This window comes from Taeniopygia guttata, chromosome 1A (genome assembly GCF_048771995.1).
Source record: "Taeniopygia guttata chromosome 1A, bTaeGut7.mat, whole genome shotgun sequence".
Classification (NCBI taxonomy): Eukaryota; Metazoa; Chordata; class Aves; order Passeriformes; family Estrildidae; genus Taeniopygia; species Taeniopygia guttata.
Window position 1 is genome coordinate 65,592,361 of NC_133025.1, and position 22,135 is coordinate 65,614,495.

The window sequence follows — 22,135 nt, forward strand, 5'->3', positions numbered from 1 at the left end:
CACTGCTGTTGTCCCAGCTTAATTCAGCACAGGAACAGGAAGCAGGCATTACAAGAATACTAATTCTCAATTGCATTGAAAATAACCCAACTTTAGTTCCAAAATTTTACATGTTTCAGTATATTACATTGGATTTGTAAATGGTACTTTGTTTTTTATTTTAAGTACATAAATGTTTGATACAAAGATTAAAAAATGCTCCACATTCTGCTGTTCCTCTTTCCAGCAGTCATTAGAGGAGTCTCAGCATTCTACTTCCCATCTTTTAGGAACCAATTAACAATTACATTATTGTAAATAGCTAATTGCTGTATTATCTGGACATAACATTGCCACATTAATAATGTAAACCAAAGTAATCCAATAATGGAAACCTTTCTTGTGCCATTAGTTCAAATGAGTGGTTATGGATTAAATCAGCAAGTCATGCACAACTGGCAAGTTAAAGCTTGGATGTGAAGTTGCTCATGTCTTCTTACAGCACCAGAAGATGCATTTATTCAGGAATCAGCCCAAGTCTCGTCAGTGGTCCTGTCTAATTATAGGAGGAATTGTATTTCACTAGAGCTAGGCCAGATTCTGAGTTTTTAACTTCACTGGTGAGAAGTGGGTCTGGGAAGCTGGGAGAGGGACCAGCTTCATATAATCTGTCATATTATAGTTGATATTTAACTAATTGTTTCAAAAACGCATTTGCACAGTTTAAAATGTAATTTCAGAAAAGTAAAATTCAAAGTTGAAAGATTATTTCAAAGCTATAAAACTCATTCTGCTTATACAAAAATCCAAGCAAAATATTCTGACTTTACTTTGTTAATACTTGAATTTCAAATATCTTCTCATTAGCTCAATCTGCTCTTTCTGGTGGATAAAATTTTATCCCCTTGCATTCCCCTTTCCAATTCATCTACCTTATCTCTAATTAGCTTTCCCCAATCCTTCTCCTTGTCCACAGCAAGGCTGCTATAGTGGTTCTGTTTGAAACTTGCATTTGGCTTCCATGTATTGGATTCCAAGTTTTGCAACATGTCCACTTCCTCTATTTGCCAAGCCAGGAAAACAAAGTACTGTCTCTGTACACACATACACACACCATTTTTCTCAGGACTGGGCTAGGCTGCAAAATTAGGATCTTGGTTTCAAAGACACTCTGCAGGCAAAGCAAACTAATTTCAGAGAACTAGTTTGCTCTTCTGAAAAAAATAAAAGGGCAGGAACAGATCCCAGTTGGCAAGCTTAGGAACACTTGCAGCAAGGTTTTGGCTCAGTCATCCTCAGCTGCACTGACTAAAAAGAATGAAAACATGGCCTGCTTTTGATAGGATCAAAGGTGCCAAAAAAATGGTGTAAGTAGATTTTTATTGTCTTCTGTGAGTTTTGATGGTTTTCTCAGTAAGTCTTGATTTCTTGTTGGACAACTTCCAGCAGTAACTGCAGTTTGTGTGTAAGATAATCTGAAAGGGTGGAAAAAAAAGGAAGGAAGCTTAGTCCAGAGGAAACCCTGAGATATGGCTGAAAATCAGAGCATCAGCACTGATGGCTGGAGCACTTTATATTGGCAGATCACTGTATCTGTTTCCTTTCTTGCTATATGTTTTCTTCTATTTAGTGGTTACTGATGCACTTCCATGCAACATCAAATCAAAAGAAAACAAGACTTGGAACAGAAACGACAAATTAAACTCAAACCCAGGCCCTCATTTCTGAAAAAAAAAAACTTGTGACACCATGCCTACATCCAAAGGAAATCTGTACTAGACACTGCCTGGAGTGGAGATGTACTTCATTTCCACAGCTATATTTGTGCCCAGACCAACCTGGCCTCTTCACCAAGCACACAGACCTCTGGCAGTCCTCTTCTGCTACCAGTCCTCCCCCCAGTCTTTCAGCAAGCAAATTTATGCATGGGGTTACAGCATCTGCCTGTAGTCTCCCCATCCTAACTTTTTATCTTTCTGCTCCACATCGGACAAATTTCACCCAGAGTTGGTAATCTCAAAGATATGAAAAAGTTTAGTAGGTACTAGGGCTGGGATAGGAAAGCGACCCTCTTTGTTCCCCCTGTTGGTAGACCTCAGCCTTGTCTTTGTTAAAACAAATGAGGCTGTGCCTTGGGAAAGACACCAGAGTGGTGCCAGGGGCCATGATTTAGGTTTCATGAGGTCTGTTGGTCAAGGAGCAATTTGCATCAGAGGTGAGCCCTGGGAACAAACCAGCATCCTGACCCTTGAGGGTGTTTAGATCCACAGTACTGAAAGTGAAATGCATACTTACAAAACAGGTTGCGGCAGCGGTCTGACATCTGCCTGTGAATTATGAGGTAGTAGACTGGAAAACCACTCAAAACTATGGTGCATCCAATGCTGATGTTCACAGGGTCTGAATAGAAAGACATTGCCACTGTGAAGAGGCAGATGATGGTAAAAGAGACAGGAACAAACAGGGGAACCTGGGGAAAAGAGCACAGAAGGAAAAATCAGGGAAAACTGGTGGCTGTAAGCCAATCAGACTCTGTATGTGCCAGCACACACTGCATTCATTTATCTGTCTAAATAAAATGAGAAGAATCATATCCTGTCCTGCAGAATGCTTCTGTACAATCAGACTGCAAACAACTGCAACAGCTTCAGAGCCCAGTGTGCCTTGTGAGGTGCATCCCCCCTATATTCATGTGCACCAAAATCTAAACCTCACTTGCAACTGGAAGCCAAGCAGAGGGAGAAGCCACCTACACCCCACGGCTCTGTGAATGTCCTTCTCCTGGGCATGCACAGGCACACACATCTACTTGCCACCTAAGGCAACTTTTGGGGGAAAATCTGAAGCCAAGAAGTGACACTTTGAATCAAAATGTTCTTTGCTTATAAAACTCATGACTCGTGTTGACCTGCCTCCAGGTCGCCTGAGACTTAATAGTGACTAAACCAAGACAAACCAGACTCCGTATCCCTATCTCTGTAGTACCTGCACCAAGAACTCCAGCTTCAGTGACACCATGAAGAAAATCAAAGCAGCACTCAGCACTTCAGCCATACCCTATTGGATGAGCCAATTCATCTGGGTTATTTGGAGAGCAAATAGGAAGACTGCAATAAATAATAAAACTGTGAAACACTCCTTCTGTCTCTGGATCCAAACTCAGCCAAGTGACTCCTTGCCATGGCTGATGGAATGAAGGAGCTGCTCTCACATAGGGTGACAATCTTTACCAGTAATAAATATTGTATTTTGGATACACAACATGCCAAGTTGGAAGAGATCAGTCTCTCTAGGTATGGCAGCCATCCAGCCATCAAACAAACTTAGGTACTCTTGTCTTTCCAGCCAGAGCATCTCCTGCCCGCCTACACGCACACACTCACGCTGCACATCTGCTCGAGGGGTGTGCGAGCGGACTGGTGTTTCTGGTGTTTTCTCGCCGTTTTTAACTCGAAATGCTCATGAGGATGGGTACCAGCGCTGTCACACGTACGCCAGGCTTTGTTCTCCGCCTGGAGAACAGCGGAGGGACCGCCCGTGCGCGGCCGCTAGAGCGCAGCACGCACCCGCGCTGCCTGCAGCCCCTGCCTCTTGCACAGAGTGAGAAAAACCAGGGAAAAGGAGGGGGAAAACCAGCCGAACTGACCCAAAGGCCAGTATTTCCCTCGCTCCCCCGTTTAATCGGCATTTAGGAGCCGCTAGAAGTCTCAATTTTTGTCTGAAGAAAGCCAGGGCAAAAATCTCGGCATCTGAAACCACCAACAGTGCTACCCACTAATAAATCTCCCCTGAGAAGATTGGTTTGAAAGGAAAACTAAAAACTTAATTCAGTTTGCTTCTGGGGGAGTACATGAGTGCAGCCAACTAACAAACTGGGAAGCCTCAAGGTGTCTGCTGAATGCAAAGACCGAGAAGAAAAATTATCCCGAACTTTGCAGGAGGATGCAAGAAGCTCATAGAGGAGCCCTGTGAGCTGCAGAAAGTGTTTCTGTCCCCAGAGCTCCTCGCCGCCCAGGGCCAGCAGCCACGGAGGTCCTCTCTCTTCCTGGGAGCTGCTGCCTGGACACACCATGCAGGGGTGATCAGAGTCAGGAACAAACTGTCTGCTTCCAGCACCGCCCCAGCCTAATGCCTTCTGTGCATTACCTGGCAGTGGAAAAGGTGCCCGAGCACAGGAAAGTTGCTCCAGCACCAGCTCCAGCATCCCCTGCTGACATCAGGGGGATCCCAGCACCCAGCAGAGTGGGAAAGGCCACAAGAGAGGCCCACTGCTTTACTTGAGACAATATTTCTATATCAGCAGATGATTCGTCCCAAGTCAGGTTCGCTCCCAGGACCCCTCCACCTATGTTCCTTTTCCCTCAAGCCTGCCACCTTCCTGCTCCTCGGCTAGAGCTGGGACTTACCCACCACTGAAATAACATCCAGGCAAGAGTCCCTTCTTGAAGGCCACAAAAAATGAGCCAGAGAACTGTTCTCTCTACACCTCCCAGTTCCAAGCCTGAAACTTTGTCCCTTGTAGCGAGCAGTCTTCTAACAGATGCATCTGCTGACCCCATGTAGAACTGGCTTTATAGGATTTTTCACATCTGGCTGTTTGGGCACATCAACCAGTTCCAGGAGCTCCCCACAGGCATTACTAAGCATCAGGGACTGAAACCACTTAGAGCCTAAAGGCAAGTATGGCCATGTAATGCTGTGATTTTGAGCAAATCAAAGGGAGGGAAGCCAGGCCTGCAGGTTCCACGCTGTGCTTTTACCTTGAAGGGGCTGTGCAGCTCCGGGTGACGGTGGCGATGGACGATGAGCCCGAGGGTGGCTAATCCTATGAAGAGCCATCGGGAAAAGCTGAAGAAGTTCAGCAGATGGTAGATGTCCCCGATGCACACCATGGCAGTGACCAAAGGGAACTGAGCATTGTGAACATGAAATACAGTCATTACAGCCGTGGATCACCTCCTCCAACCCCCCTGCAACTACTTCACAGCCCCAGCATTTTGGAGGTCAGAGAGCTTTACAAAACAGTGTCACAGACTGAAGGCAAAATACCTAAAGTATTATCTGTGCTACAGAAAAGAGTGATCATTTCAAGATCAGCAGCATCTTCGATGCTTCATGTCCGAGCCAAGGCAATTAAAACATGCATGATCCAAAAGCCTGTGCTGCTGGTACACAGGCTATCTACAATGACATCTGCTAAGATTTTAGCCGCTCAGCCAAGCTGCAACAGGCACTGCAGCACAGTTGGGATGGAGCTGGATCATTGCCATAAAAAAAACACCTAACCTGAACAAACCAAAACACAAGACCAGACCATCTCTACAAATGCTCATTCCCTGCATTTCCACTACACCTGGGAATTCTAAATTTCCAGATAGCCAAAGCCTGGCAGAGCTATTTTCATAAGGCAGTATCAAGCACCACCTGTGGCAGATGGTAGGGACTGTACTTTTAAAAAAGGTGTCTAATGTTATAAGGCAGGGACTCCAAGGTTGTACATTTCAATACCACTGCTGGCTCAAGGGGAGTTAATACTTTGCAGCCATTTCCTGTATCCTCCCTTCTTTATTTTTCAGGGAGTAATTTAATGTCTCAACACCCTCTAAAACTCCTCAGTTTATCCAGTCCTTGCAAGAAAGCCAAGACAGCAAAAGAACAGAGCATGTCACACAGAGCCAGATCTCCTTACCATTAACATGACAGCAGGAAGGGGGGTATGCCTTCGAATGTGGATCATGGAGAAGAGAGGAGGCCACTGCCCTTCCCTGGAAGCCACGAACAGAGTCCTAGGAAAAGACAGAATGTACATTAACATTCTACATCCACATTAGAAATGAGATGAATTACTAGACTGACCTGAGGCATCAAGGCACCCACTCCCTTCCCCAGCACAAGTCTGCTGCTATTCAAGGCCATTCATTTTGCCTTGAGTTGCACTTTCATAGAAAGTTTGGTTTGGGTTGGAATCCACCCCCCTGCCATGGGCAGGGACAATTTCCACTAGACCGAGTTGCTCAGAGCTCCACTTTGGGGGCATTTGGAAGAAAACCAAGGCTGAGGTCCCACAGCTCTCCCAAGACCAGTTCAGTGCAGTTCAGGGCCCACCATCAGAACCACTGGCAGTGTCTCCTTGGGTGCCTCATTAACAAAGACCTATGGGCAAGTCCAAAGTGACCATGAATGAACTCAGACTGGAAATAGGAGTAAGAAAGTCTCTTGCCATCAAAAAAGGAATTAATCTTTCCAGTGAAAAGGAAGTGGAGGGATCACAATAGGAGAAACTGGTGATTTTATGAAACAGGATGGTCAGCTTTGAAGCCTATATTCTTATATGTACATATACAGAAAAAATAAAGTGCAATCTCCTCAAATGACAGATGATTTCCAATCCTCTGGTCAGCTGTTGGAAAACAGTTTGTCATACTGCCAAGAGACCAGCTACACACAAGAACAGCTACAAAATGAGAGCAGAGAGTTCCTTGCTTGCATCCCTCCTTTGACTTGTGAAAGAGCAATTAGGGAGAAGACAATCACATCCAATTTTAGAAACTTAATATCCTCAAACAAACCATGCCAGAGCATCAGCTGGGCTGAAGCAGGGCCCAAGCAGCTGGGACACAAGTGTACAACTGGTTTTATTGATGTCTCTGTGGCTTTGCAGGGGTGTGGCTGGCAGGCAGCCAGAGAGGCCCCATCAGTGTTTATATGGACTTTCTGCAGTGATTATGTTAATGATGCCAGGATGGGGAAGAGAAGGTCAGTAGAGGACATGAAGAACCTCTGTGCTGTCCAGAGACTTCTCATCCTCAAAGAAAACCACTATCTGGAGCAGCCAATGGGAAGGATCATCCAAACCTGTATTTAATACAGGTCTTCAGGGTAGTGGATCAGATAATTCATTAGCTTTCAGGCTATGAAACATTCCTTTCAGACCAACTGATCTGAATCAAAGCTGTGAAGCAAAACCCACTGCAGAGAGTTTGCTCAGCTCCACAGGACCAGCACAAGATACTTTTTCATAAGTATAAGTATTTCATCTTATCCTCTCCAATTTCAAGCTCCCACAAGGGCACGGAGTGTGGCAGACGGTGAAGCTGGCAAGTTTGTTTTTCCATGGAACAAAGTTTTTCTTATTGCTATGACAAGACTTCTTGAACCTTGACTGTTGCTTTAGGAATTGCCCATCCCAATGACATTTCACTGACTTCAAAGCAAAGTTCTCAAGGGAGAGTTTGCCTAGAGAGCCTCACAACAGAGGGACCCCACGCCCTCCAGCAGCACAGCTGGGTGAAGCCACTGGAAGGAGACTCAGTCTCACTGAGCAGCTGCCAACATCAACAAAGCCTTTAGTTCACCAGAAACATTGACATTCCACTTTAAACTGGGGATTTAATTGAAGGGAAGGGGAGAAGATAAAAATCTTTCTTTGTAACCAGTCTTGGATACCATGGTCTGGACCTGGTCAGAAATAGAAAAAGCAGACTCTTAGCCAAAAGGGACTATCCTGTAACTGACAACCTGGGAGTCAAAAGCCTTATTTTTTCCACAAGAGTGGCTAAAATAGCACTATGTGGATGGGTAATTACACAGGTTGGTGATGCTTCCCTCTGATTCTGTGTGCCAAAAGCATAATAAACCATTAGGGATGTGACCTTGAAAATGTGAAGATTCCTCCATTCATGGTTCCAAAGCAGGACAGTGCGACAAGGACAGGGACCACGGAGATCAGGCTTTTAAAGGCTCGCTGCACAAAGCTCTGGAGGAAGAGCAAACGTGACTTTAGGGAACAGGTGGTGATTTCTAGGTGACATCAGACTCCTTCTTCCATTGAAGGAGTAATATAGAAGTCATAAATCTCATATTTTCTACTGTCATCTGCAGGTTACTTTTCATTATCTTTTAGGCACAACAAGAAGAATTTACTGTTGCCCAGTAATCCAGAGAAATTACAAAGCAATAAGGCATTTTATAGGAAAACCATCTCTGAAAGACTTGCCATAACCACAGCATAAACTGGCCATGCTGAGGAGATAACAATAACAATGGCAACTCACCACAGCCACAGCAGGAGAAGCCAGAACATCTTCTGTTCCCAGGACTGTGTAATAGGAGACGTTGGTGAGCATGTATCCCACAATTACCGTGATCACAGACACGATGACAGCCAGGGGGATATTTCTGCAAGGAAGGGGAACACACACACACACAAAGAACAAGCTGCTATCCCTTGTTATGCACAGTACTACTGCAGATTTTACCAGGTAGTACAATTGACTGCAGCCAGGTGAACCCACAAACTAATTCCTCCTGTACTGCAGGGAAAGCTGTGGGACCCCCAGGGATGGTAACCCAGGGCAGCTTCCTCCCAGCCTTACCGTTCAGGTTTGACCAACTCCTCACGCACAAAGCTGGTCTGAAACCTGCACGATGGGAAGAGATGGGTGAGGGACTGAGTTGTGCTGAGGGCACCTCTCTGCTGCCCGGGAAGTGCCCTCCCATCGCACCTACCAGCCGGAGTATGCGAACATGCCTGCATAGAAAGCCAGGGGGAGCTTGTCCAGAACCAGCGACTGGCTGTCAAAAGCATCCTGGAAGTTCTCGGTGTGGCCTGCAGAGGAGATAAACAATGGACACACAGCAGGGAAACGTCAGAGACAGGCTTCCTTCCCTGTAGGAAAACATCCCTTGTACCTCTTGCCCAGACCTGGGAAGAGTGTTTGTAATTTCTTTGGAGAAGGGTATTCAAATTAACTTCATTGCTGTTGCTGATATGTTTACTTTCCTATAGTGACATTAAAAATCAAAACAAAACAAAAATCCACCCCTTGTCCAGTTATGGTAGGCATTTCAAGAAGGGCAACAACAATAACTAGTTGTTTCCGACAGACCGTGATGTGGGAAGAGGAGATCACGGAGACGAGCTGATCCCAGTTGTCCTCTCCTTCCTTTAAGCCCAAAATTAAGTTGTTGGATTGACCCCTATGTTCAGTCCCCAGCCCCCTCAGCAGCTGGACACACACTCCCCTTTGATGTGGAGCAGCCAGTGAGGCGGCTAACTCAGCTCTCGCTGTGCTCTCTCCTGCTCCTGCTGCTGGAGCACTGACCCCAGCCCTGTGCTGGCCAGAGCATGGGAACCAGGCTGGAGGAGGGGGTGGGAGCAGGGACCTGCCAGTCTGACCCACCACCACTCACCCACAGGAAAGGACACAGCGTGCGAAGCAAATAACGTGTTCAAAGTAGAGGTGTCTCAGATATTTACCAACTCCCCTAATTTTCCTTCAAGTTCTCTGCTTGAAACAACAAAACAAAACTTAAAAAAAAAAAAATCAAAGTCAGGATTTTTCTAAATCAAAACAAAAAGATTTAGAGCAGGGAGCAATTTTGAATGGCCTCTCATTCAAATGCAGTAAAAAAGAATTGCATTCCCAACATTTTCAAATCCAGGTTGGGCTTTACCAGGCAAAGTGTGAGGTGGCATGGAGCACATGGAGAAAATCAGGGCACTTCTATGGAGGTACTTCTGCAAGAAGTTCAGTGACGAGATTTGGGCACTTGGGTTTGTGTGGCAAGCACATTTCTCTCCCTCTCAGGATTTTTCATAGAGGTGCACAGAGAGAAATGAAAGAGAAAACAATTTCTATTTCTGCTCCTTGTTCTTCCCATGTGGAATGTGTTTGGAGAATTGGTTACCTGGGGTGAGTGCTTGATTGGATTCAGGTGAGGATTGTTTGAGCCTGATGGCCAATCCAACCCACCTGGGGCTGGACTCTCCAGAGAGGGTCACGAGTTGTGTTAGAGAAAGTAGTATATAGTTTTAGTATCTTCCTTTTTATATAGTATGTTAATGTATTTTAGCATAGTTATAATAAAGAAATCATTCAGACTTCTGAATTGAGTCAGACATCATCATTTCTTCCCATTGGGTTTGCCTGCATTTACAATAGGTTTGAAACACTGGCCCAGCAAGTCTCTAATATAAGCCTGAGCCAAAGAGAAGGTAATGGCAGAAGTGCAATCAAAAAAAAAAAAGCAGCACAAAGCAGAGGAATCATGCAGAATTATTTAAAAGTGAAAAACTGATTTTTAAGCACAAAAAAAAAAAAATGAAGTCAATTTGAAAATAGGTTTAAAGAAAACTAAGGCAAAATGTAGGAGTGGGTCTATTGGGGATGTTCCAAAATAATTGCTGTTAAGTGATGGTGCATGAAAAGGATTTATTGCCTGCAATGCATTAATGAGCAATTTACAGTCCCCTGTGAGTTACATTAAATACAACCCATCACATTGGAGTCTCTTGGTGAATTTTCCCTCCAGATGTCACCTGCACTTATCCTCCCCACCAGAGGATGGGTGCTGGGGCTCCAGATTGTCATTTGAAGGCAATCCTAACAATAATGGCTTGGGATTCCTAGCTGCAGGGCAGTCCTTTAGTTCAGAAGCCTGCCAGCCCAAGGGGAGCTTTGCATGTTCAAAGGAACCAGCTCCAGACATCAGAAAGAAACATGAACACGGAGCCCTTTGCCTGTGGTGTTTTCTCTGCAGAAGAAGGTAATAGCGTGAAGAAGGAGCAGACTTCATCCCTTGGGTAGGAATGCCTTGGTCTTTTCTGTAAACTGAGGCTTGGATTGAAGCCAGTCCTCTTGTATCATTCACAGAACATTCTACTGGTAGGGTTTTTCTCCCCTACTCTGCCTATGGGCATGAAATCCTGTACCAAGATCATTGTAAATTCACTAAATTACCACCCATCGCGATCTGGAGGTAAAACACATTAGCTTGTGCCACAGAAGGGTTAGAGGTGCCATTACCAGGGCTCAGCTGAGGGCTGGTAGCTCATTACACAGCTGTGACTGGCACAGGGGATGCTGTCACATATCCTAAATGTCCATCCAATATATGCTGCTTTGGAAAGATTTCGAGCTACACTGGAAGTTAAGTCTGACTCCAAAGAAAAGACCATCTGCATAGGAAGGTTAGGGTGACCCTGGGTAGACTCATACATCCTCTGGCACTAAAATGACTAAACTTTGGAAAAAGCACCACCCAGCCAGGTGCATCAGCCCAGTGCAATGATGCAGCTTGTGCCAGCTACGCCGGTCTCAGCTCCAGCTAATTCACATCTGGCACATGAACAGAGAAAGCTCCTGCCAGCTGAGTGAGCACCACACTTGTCACCTGGGACTAAGAAAAGCCATTACAAGGGGTCACATTCAGCACCCTCCATGCAGCAACACCTACCCTGGGCCAGCAGCATCATCCCTGGCACGATGATGAGTGCAAGAGCCAGGAGTTTGACAACGGAGAGAGCTGTCTGCAGTCGCGCGCTCCAGGTGACGCTCCAGGAATTGAGGGTGAGGACCGTGTCTGGAGAGGAAACCACACTGCTACAGCTGCAGCCTGGGCTCAACACACACAGGAAAAAATACAGCAGCTCTCCCTGCCCTAGGGATGCTGGGGGAAGGTGGCATCTTTATGCCTTAGAGAGGATGCCTGGGGTGAGAGATGTTGGGAAACATTGGTTCAGCATACAGTGTTTAAAGAGGGAGCTCACTTGCACTCCCTAAAAGGGAGCAGGAACCTGGTTCCTGCTGGGTGATCCACACATGCCTGGGGGAAAGGTGTGGGACATCTCAGCAGCCCACTTCACAGCATTCCCTGTGCCAGTCCACATCAGTCTGGAGCAGGCAAGGCAGTTTCACGGGCTGGATACACCAGGAGAGGAGTCCAAAACCTCAAGCCTTACACCCACAACTCACGTGGCTTTTGCACAGCTACACTTGGAGAGTTTCTTGTCCCACACCTGGCTAAATCCCCCTACCTAGGGCTCCATCTGGTCTACAGGGTGGCCCATTCCACTTCCTAGAGAGTACAATGGCCCAAAACCATCACCTTGAATAGGACCATTTTGGTTGGCTGAGGAGGTAAGACAGGGCCCTTACCCACAGTTGTCCCAGGCAATAACACCCCATAAGTGCTCCTAGTCTAGGGCAGAGAGGCCAGGATGGACAATCCCATAAATGTTAGTACTTACAGTAGCCCAGGAGAGACACGAGCTTCACTGCAGGGACAGGGGCAGCACAGGGGGCGAAAAAGGGCTCCAGCATGTAGCGTCCAAATGCCAGGGAAACCACAGCACTGTTGGCAGGCCTGGAGTGGGGAGTGTGGGGGGAACCAAGCACAAACTCGTCTGAGTATGGCTGAAAGATGGCATGAGGTAAAACTGTACAAAACTTGAGAAGGGGAGCAATTTTCCCCACCTGGCTTAATCCTCTCACCCATGCAGATGGTGAATTCCCATCAAGTTTTTCTCATAGGTTTTTCTCAGTAAATGGGTTAAAAACCACATGCTGCAGAATGATTAATTTCCAACTTGAAAGCAAAAGTTGAGATTAATCATACTGAGCAATGCAAGTGTAGTTCATATGTTCTGCTTCATCTAAGCTTACATGAAGGATACAGGTTATTGAGAGGTGAGGACTTCCTTTTTAATGTTAAAAAAAGAAGTAGTTCACAATTTTATAAATTACTGAACTTGGGGCTAAGCCAGGAAGTTGTCTCCACTTTCTGAATGTGAAGAAACCAAAGAAGTTTCACACTGAAAACAGAAGGTCTGAAATAAATCTGGCATCTATTGTCAGTCTCCAAAATACACCACAGCTCTTGGGGGATATGAGCTGCCAGGGGAGAAGAGAGATATTCTTCAAGTACAAAACATATTCAACATTTGTAACTATCTCCACATTGTGTCTTCTTCCTTTTATCACTAAAAAATCTTTTAAAATCATTCAGCTTGTTTCTACTTTTTCCTTTACAAACTGCCTGGACTGTTACCTGGCGCCAAACTTTTGGTATTTTAAATTATCACTGCATCCAGGAAGAGGCAAGCGAACTAAATTTCTTACCTGATAGCAAAAAACTCTGCCCACAGGAATAAGAAGCTTGGCAAAGGCCCTAGTGTCTCCAAAATGTAGATATAATGTCCACCAGACTTGGTGATTCTTGTTCCAAGCTCTGCATAACACAAGGCACCTGGAAAAGTTCAGGTAAAAAAGTACCAAGTAAATAATCCCAGGGATTTTCCCTTTTCTGTGTGATTTTTTCAGGGATTGAACAAATCTGTTTAAAATAAGTAGTGAATGAGAGGAAGAAAAAGAGGTTTAACAGAACCACTCTCCCTATTTCTGTGCACTACCATGGTTTGAAGTAAGTTTTCAAGTAATTGGCTTACCTGTCAGGTGGAAAGAAATTCTCTATTTTGTGGTTAATGTTACAACATTTCCATGGAAGTTCTGAAGAGGGGCATGTGATAAATGCTGTACAGAGCTACAAGAGGTTTCCTTTGAAAGATACCCAGGGTTCTTTCTTCTCCTCACTGTTAGACTGGTGAAAATGGTGCTTAGAAAGCAACTACAGCAGCTCAGCCACAAGCCATAGCTGAACTGGTCATTTCAATCATGTTTTTCATCCCAGGCCACATTCTTGTGTCCTTTTCTTGCATCTTCACACAAGATGCATGACATGGCCATGCCTCCAAGTCCCATGGCAATCATGCCACATTCAGGTCATGCAGGATGGTGACCCACCTCAATGTTTCCTGCCTCCCCGTTGGAAAATTTGTGCAGAATTTCTGTTCAAAGCATCAAATATAGGCAGAGAGCTCACAAGATTCCAGTGGGTCCTTTAAATGCTTCAAGCATGCATATAAGTATGTTCCTGAGCTCATGGAATGGAACTTGTATATATGCCTCACTTGAAAGGGAAAAAAGCATAAAAGAAAGCAGGCTTTTTAAATATACTGCAAAAAACTGTCAGAGAAATGATCAGGGGAGGTTATCAAGCTGGTAAAAGGGAAGAACAAACCAACAAATCCAGCTACAAAATGCAATCACTTGATAAAGAGGCTCCCAAGGCCCTTCCAGGAGGCTGTATCAAAGGATTCTGTCCAGGGAGAAACCTTTGCAAGTGCAGAGCTTGGCTATGTGATTACACATACATTACACACACATTTACTGCTCTTCTTGGTTATAAGAAACACCATGCCCACATTATACTGCCAGCTTTTCTTTAAGCAGAAGTGTATAATTCACCAAACAGCCACACAGAAGTTGCAGTGTGAAATATTGGTACACATATGCTAAGAGCAAGACCGGCTTGTTGCCCTATTAACTATTGAATGTCTCAATTTCTAAACTTGCATGTACATGCCACAGTGTCAAAGTGATTTTTTTTTTTCACATGGAGTATTTCTCCTTTCCTTTTTTTTTTTTTGGTGTGGTTTTTTTTGGTGCCTTTTTTTTGGTTTTGGTGGTTTTTTTTGGTGAATTTTTTTTTAGTAAGTTACAACAGAAGACAAATGTTAAAGTCACCCACGATAATATGCAGCAGATTTCTCTCCTGGGCTGGGAGAACTTGCAGTGGTCCTAATAGCACCTTTAAAGAGTTTCTGAGATGGTGATATTTTTACAGATAATGAAAGAAACTAAAAGCCATGTATTTTATCCACTATAACTTACAAGAATTATTTCAAAAGAGCTACAATGAAACTGTCATCAAAAAGACAACCTTCATGAGAAAAGACTGGCACTAAATGACAGAAATCAAGCCAATAGTAACACACAGAAAGTGGGGCAACATCAGACATCCCCACACCATTTCTTACAGACGCCCAACACCCACAGGGCTCCCCTCACCTCCCAGCTGCTTAAACAAAGGCTGCCAAAGCTCAGCACTCACCAAACATGGAGAGGAGCCCACAGGAAAACCAGACGAGCAGGGAGAATCCCACGCTGCCGGAGTTTTTCAGGACTCCTTTGGGAGAAATGAAGATGCCACTGCCAACCATGCTGCCGATGAGCAGCGAGAAAGCCCGCAGCAAAGTGATCTTTTGCCTCAGGAAGATGGCCTCTTCTTTCTTGTCTTTTCCCATGGTTTCTTCTAATCACAGGGGAAGGTGCCACATCCAGGAGCTACAGTCTCCTCAAGGCTCACCTGTAAGACAAGGAGTCAGGGATTCAAGGATCTTCTTTTCGGTACAAAATTTTTTTCAGGAGCTGGACAAGAGCTGTAGAATCTGTTCTCCCCAGCTGCAGGAAGTACCAGCCAAACCACAGGTGAGTAGAACACCCTTGGTATCACCTCTCTCATCAGTACAGCTCTCAAGAGACACTTCAAGTGTTTTCTGCTTCTTCTTCCAGGCAGCACGGAGTGTTACATGTTGCATGCCAGCCACACCTCAGGACAATTCTCAAATTTGACTCTGAGTAATGTCAGATTGCTCAGACTGTAACTGGCCAGCTTGGGGTTAATTTAATGGGATCTAATAGGGGGATACACTGATTTCAGCTCGCTGCGAGGAAAGAGATTTAAAGTTGCAAGCCTAACAAATAATACCTGGAGAATCTCTGAGAAAAACATTAGGCTGCATTAGTTGGTGCACAGAGATGATTTAAGCTTTTTAAACTTCCTATCCACCCTTGCTGAATGAACTAGCCCTGATTTTCTCACTAGAAATACTTAGTCAGTGTTTCTTAATATAATGTCAAGCTTTTTTGCTTTGAAAGTACTGAAGAGTCAGGAATAAGTACTGTTTGCAGTTGTTAAGACAGAGCTTAGTCATGACTAACAGATGTGCCATTTCTACTATTAATATAGAAACTCTTTGGTAGTAACAGCAGCAGTGAAGTTTTTCCTAGAAAATGAGGAACTTCAGACACTTCAGGGATCATAAGTTAATACAGATTTAGTTCTCACAAACTGCAGCAATCTCCCATTTCCCCTCCTAGTCTCTCCTGTCTATCACCCCTAAATTGGCAACTTCACCAAAAAACTCACCTTCTGCTTAGGTAGGTGAGATGAATTCAGGTCAGTTACTACAGCCTAATTTGCTGTAGCAAACCTGTTTGTAGTTTCCCTAATAGCAAGGTAGATTTTTTACACTAGTAATTATCCCTGGAAGAGCAAGCAGGACAAGTCTGGAGTAGATAATTTGGCTCTTGTCCAGCCTCCTGCCACACATCCCCAACAATGCTCACACACTCAGCTTCAGTGCTTTTCTTTTCATTATTCTAGCACAGTAAATTGCATTATGGTGAATATTTGTCCTAGCCCCATGGCTGTATACTATTGCAAACTTACACTTTACATGAGACCCTATTTTATGGGTTTCTTGAATAATTTAGTAATTGCAGTGGTGTGTCCACCAGGAGACAGTGGTCACCTCTAGAAGCAGAACAAAGCAGCGAGAAATTGCTCTCTTGGTAGAGAAATAAAAATGTTCCCCTAACTTTAAAGGGGCAATTCTTGTTACCACTCACCCAAGATACTCCCTGCATGCCCTGGGTAAACTCAGTGTAACCAAATGTCTTTTCTCCCCCATCCCCAGCTCCTTTCCCACCTGGAAACTGGCAGGAGGAAGCAGGGTTATCACTTTCTCTGCACACATATGAGAAGCACATGCAGAAAACCCTTTTTCCTGCCAGCAGCATGAGCTGGTTTCTCTGAGATTGTGCCAAGCCTGCACAAGCATCTTCTCAATCAAACCAGCCAAGTTTAGTTATTAAACCTCTAATGAGTCCCATAGGACTCTTTAAGACTCAGATGGGTCACATCAGCCTCGTTTTGTCCCACAGAGCTGCTCCTCAGAGTCCCAAAACCTCACAGGGCTGCTGGGGATGGTGGCTCTGGAAGACCAGGGATAGACTCCTGGGAGCCTCCCAACCCCTCAGCTGCAGTTCCCTCTGACACCAATTAATAACCTTAATGTGAAATACCAATATGGTCTGGTATTTCTCAGCTGAAGTGAGACCCACACAGCATTCATTTGCAGGTGTGAAACACAGAGCCTCACAAACTGAACTGAAGAGAGATGCTGTGCAGAGCTATGTCTAAAGCATGGTTTGGAGAGAATTAAAAGTGCACTTATCTGTTTGGCTGGGTTTTAAACAAAGCAGGTGCGTTTACAATCCATCAAACTCCCATTTCTTGCTGGGATCCTGAAGCCATAGAAGACAGCGTCTCTTTGCAGGTTCTGAAAATACACAGAGAGAGCAGGGGAGGAACAAAAAAAAGGAGAGATCAAATCAAATTTACAGACCAGGTTAATGATCCAAAGTAAACACCAAACTCTGTACTTCTGTCCCCATGCCTTTTATTATTATTATTATTATTTTTATTTTAATACTACTTCCATGCAAAAGTATGTGGAGATAAAACAATCTAGCCCAGTAAATTTGAGAAACATGAAATGTATAAGTACTTGTTCCAGAAGTGGTTGAAGGAGGAGGAAAAATGTGGAAAAGGGAAAAAATATAAAGGGTAACAGAAAGCTATTGAACAGAACTTCAAAGAGTCACCTAGCAGAGCCCACAGCCCAGAGAGACCATTCCTGCCTGCTCTGCTTTCCAGCTACATTCCAGCACCAGGCACATTAAAATTCAGGGATGTTAATCCTTGTGGCAATGCTTAAGAATATTCACAATGTGCTTAGTGCAAAGCAAGGAGGCAAAGCTGCTTTTTGTTCACCCCTCTGACATAAACGACAGGCTCAGACCCTTCTTGTCCCAAAGTGCAGTACCTTTGCAAGAGAGAGATCATCAATCAGCAGGGCTGGAGAAAAACACTGCTCAAACCTATTGCACAACTTATCACATACACTGGCTCTTTCCTTCCTCGTCCTTCATTTACACTGATTTTATTGTTGGTTTGGGTTTTTTTTAGCTGTTAATCTTACCTCACAAGCACTGGAGCTTGGACGAAGAGGGAGGAGACAGGCGCAAAGAGAGAATCGTGTCTGTAGTGGTGACTAGAAGCCCCAGCCAAGAGCAGGACCCACTGTGCTCAGCACAGAGGCAGAGTGGATATTACTCTGATGAAAAGCTAGTGAGATAAACAAGCAAGCTGGAAAAGGAGAGGAGGGAGACAGCATCATTCTCAGCTGGGAGCTGAGACCTGGAACAACGAGTGACCTTTCTCTTCCTATCACGCAGGGAGCGGGTGGCATCCCTGGGAAAACAGACTATACCTCCAGAGTCCCAGTTCAATGACCTACCCCCTCAAAAACACCCCAGCTACTAGGGAATATTCCTAAATATTTACAGGTGTATTTTCATTGCGTCCTCAGTCAATATCACATAGCCAAGAACAGGTTAACCCCTTCCTTTTTGTACTGTAAAAGATGCAGGTGTCAAACCATTCCTTGCAGTCTCACTATTTTTTCTTTTTTTGGTGCCAAAAATGTCACTCCAATTCAATGTCTACCACAAGGCACAGAATCTAACTAAATAAAATCAGCAGTGAATGGGAGCTTTTTTATTCATGCATGAAAGTAACATAAATAAGCTTTAATGAGGCTGGTGGTGGTCTGTTCTGGGAACTCAATCAGAAAATCTATTTAGGAGACCTGAGAGATGTTTGTTTATAGACCAAAATGAACACAAGAAACAGGCTGAAGGGACAACACATGCAGCTCAGCTTCTTTTCAGCGTTCTACAGCTGGTTTGCCACCCTGGATAAGAAACCAAAAGGGACAGTAGTTAATAAATCAGGCGCAGACTTGCAGCCCCAGAGGTAGTAATAAATCCACGCAATTGCCCTAGGTGTAAATGTAAAAATAATTTCCATTGGCTTTTCTTTCTACAGAGTTTGACAAATAGCATCTTGTGAACTGTCTATCAAAAGACTACTATTTCCTAACATTTCTGTCTGAATGAAATTTTTTTTTGCCTTGACAGCAAAATTGCTCTTGGCTTAGGTCACAGTGCTTCTATCATCTCATTTAGACATTTCCTGTTGTCCTTCCAACAGGGGTAACTTTTCAGGAAAACAGACTGATGGCATGGTGAGTCTGGACCTCTTGATGATATGAGGATGACCTTTTAATTGAGAACTTAGAAGTGTCGAATCCAAACTCTGGCTAAAAACTAGGCTAAACCAAGACCAAAGTTTTCAAGCAGCTAAATTCCTGTTGGCTTGAGAGTTCCTTCCTACCAGGATTTATATTATACACCAAGTTTAAAAAGTTCTTCATGATGACCAGTCTGCCGAAGCAGACATTACAATTGGAGATGTTTTATTACCGTAGTGCTGATTGATTTCCAGGATGCACGGATCATACAGTGTCACCTCACTTTTCTAGGCATCCAATTGTAACTCTCCACTCAGCTGCCACAAGGAACTTGCACTTTTGTGTATCCAGAACTGATTTCCCAATAATGTTGTTGTGCAGGAACATTTCACACAACATTTTCATGTTCTATGAAAACATGTTGTTTTCACACAACATACACATGTATGAAAATGTGTATTTTCATACACATTTCATGAGTATGAAAAATGAGTATAATTTTTCATGCTCATGAAAATAATATTTTTTCATGACTATGAAAAAATACTTTTTCATGAAAAGTATTTTCATGAAAAAATACTTTTCATGAAAGTATTTTTTCATACTCATGAAAAAATACTTTCATGGGTATCTTTTCCTCACATGTTACCAGTGACATGCATAACACAAATCTGGAGAGATGCACACCTGATTAAAAAAGACTCCAGTCTTCTTCCACAGCACCAGCTGCTAAAGACTGTCAGGAAAGTGCACCACCATCCCTGCAAGATGAACTAACACGATTCCTTTTTCTCACAAGCAGGAGCAGAGAATACCCAAGGTACTTGCCCATCAGATCCAAAGGAGTCAGCCCACCAGGCACTGGAACACATGAATTCTAGGAAAACAAAGAAACAAAACACTTAACGAGAGTCTGTCTCACATAGCTGTTTTTCCTGAGGCAAACACCTTGGCTCTACATTATCTCAAGTGGGGCACAGTGCAGGGAAGTGTCCTGAGAGCTTTGTTCTTTTGTGGACAGTCCTCCAAGTAGCAAGCTGTTTTCACTCTCCAGATCAAACCTCCTCCCTGGAACAAGACAATTTGTCCTATTCAAAACTGTTTTCTTAGCTGCGTATTACAGAACACAAACAAAAATAAATCTAAACATTTCTAGCAGAGGACACCCAACAGAGAAGTCTAATGTTGTAGCAAAGTACAGCCAAACTTTCCCCAAATGAGAATTCTTCTCAAGCACTTCAAATTCAGAAAAAAATTCCATAGAGAGAAACATCCCTCCTCATTCCAATGGTTTGTGGCACTGCATCAGTGCTGAGGTCTCGGGGGTTTTCTGCCTCTGATGTGAAGCTGGGCAGTGCCAATGCTCAACAAATTCCTCCATGAACCTTTGTTTCACCTCAGGCCTTGGCTGAGGGCTGTAAAGGACACTGCTTCCCAGCCACTGCTTGGTGACTTTGAAAAAAACAAGTTTGAGAGTCTCAGGCTGCTCCATGGGAGCTGTTACTCATCCCTGGGGCTGTTGCTCTGCAGGGCTGCCATGGTGGGGTCTTCATCAAGCCCAGCATTCCCATCAGCAGTGGCACCATCATCCAGAGCCAGGCAGAGTTTTAGGGCTGCAGACTAATCCCTAAGCCTCTCCATAAATGTTCTGCAAGAAGAAGACACATTTCCCGAATGGGGGAAAATGCCAAAATGGCCATACTCATTACCAGCTTTCCTCACAAAGAAGTAATTTTTCATTAAAACCAGCTATCTTATCTGCTACAGAGACAGGTCTCTCCTGGTAAAAGTGCTGGAGTCAGAAGAAACCCTCTGCTGCTTTTGCTGTTGTCAGATGGTGGGCCCCATCGATGGGGGCTCCTGATCTACCCTGCCCTAACCATCTGGAATGGAATCCTTTGAGAGCTGACTGAAGTAATACAATTCCTCTTTCCATATTGCTTCATATATTACATTAGTTTCTCCCTCAGTCTCCCTGCAGTGCTGATGATTTATCACCTCAGGCCTCCAGTTCCCCTCAGACTCGACCTCAGCGCCTGGGTTTGCTCCTTCTCTTCCCACCTTCAAGGAATTAAAAAGAAAATTTAAACATTAAAAAACAGCAACCCTTTACACCTGCATTAGTCACTCACTTTGATTGCTACTCATGGTCTCATCCACAGTTAAACCTCAGTGTTTTATGCAAAATCACCCACTCTGGCACCTGACTCACACACAGCCCAAGCTCTGCCTTGAACATACCTCAGGGTGGGGGGAGTCTCTCCTTTTGGCCTTTCTGCTCAGCTGTTATTCATTTAATAAAATATAAGCCAAATATACAATTATGCTGGAAGGAACATGTTTCCTTGTTAATCCTTTTTGGCTCTTATCCAGCAATTTGCAGGCAATGGGGATTTCTATTTTACTACACAAAATTTTGGATTAATTCCTTACCATTTTCCAGGCCTGTGATAGAAGGAAGGGGAACAAGAAGGGTTTTCTCTGACCTCTACCTCACCCCCCATGAGACAGCACAAGAACACACGTCCTGGTCTGTCCTGGGCAACAGGGAGCAATGATTTGTAAAGACAGCGTGTGTCTTTTTATATAATATGGCACCATATCATCTCAGGCAGCTTCCCAAAACCAGAAAGATGGCACCAGAAACTAACCAAACACCTAACTCATGTTATATCAGGTAACATACAGGCCATCCCCCATTTTCACTTGTATTTAGTGAGAATCGGATTCTAGGAACAAGCATGTCAACAAAACCAGATCAACGTGCTCACTGGGAAGGTTAAGTCAACACAAGGGCATGTTTATTCAATTTTAATGTAAGTACAGTAATGGAAGTGTCTGCTGGGAAGGATCTCTGGGTGCCTCTGGCCCTGTCTCCCATAAGAATCAGGATTGTTGCCAACACTAGCTCAGCTCATCCCTTGCTTTGTCTAATCAAGCCTTAAACCCCCTCCAGAGTCCCTCACCTCTCTTGGTAACCTGTTCTAGTGCTGCACCGTCGCCCTGTGGAGGAGCTTCTCCCAAAGGCCACTCAGGGCATCCCAGCCACTGCTTGTGGCTGTCCCCCACAGCCATCTGTCCCTCCAGGGGCCTCCAGGAGCTCACCTCACAGATCAGCTCATAGTGGCCTTTGGTGATGGTCCTTGCCACCCCTCCCTCTCCAGCAGCCAGGGCTCCACCAGCCCCAGGGGATTCACTTCTCTTTGGGTTTACCTGAAATCTGTGGACTCAACACTGCTGCAAGTTGTGATTGCTTGAGTTCAGAGAGCTACAAGAAATGAAAGGCACCAACTGGATGCTCCCCCCCAATCTGGA

At 44.4% G+C, this 22,135-nt stretch overlaps 1 protein-coding gene across 1 annotated transcript; it reads right to left on the reverse strand.

Moving 5' to 3' along the window:
• Nucleotides 1-75: 75 nt before the first annotated feature.
• Nucleotides 76-20,743, reverse strand: LOC100220148 (cystine/glutamate transporter). The gene is made up of 14 exons (XM_072923771.1): nt 17,708-20,743; nt 16,900-17,005; nt 14,713-14,968; nt 12,882-13,008; nt 12,011-12,126; nt 11,218-11,343; nt 8,488-8,587; nt 8,355-8,399; nt 8,034-8,157; nt 7,632-7,735; nt 5,669-5,765; nt 4,740-4,889; nt 2,275-2,449; nt 76-1,454 (listed from the first exon to the last, which is right to left on the reverse strand). Exons 3-14 carry the CDS (start codon nt 14,903-14,905, stop codon nt 1,390-1,392), a joined length of 1,422 nt encoding a protein of 473 aa, XP_072779872.1. The 5' UTR covers nt 14,906-14,968; nt 16,900-17,005; nt 17,708-20,743; the 3' UTR covers nt 76-1,389.
• Between the last annotated feature and the right edge of the window lie 1,392 nt (nt 20,744-22,135).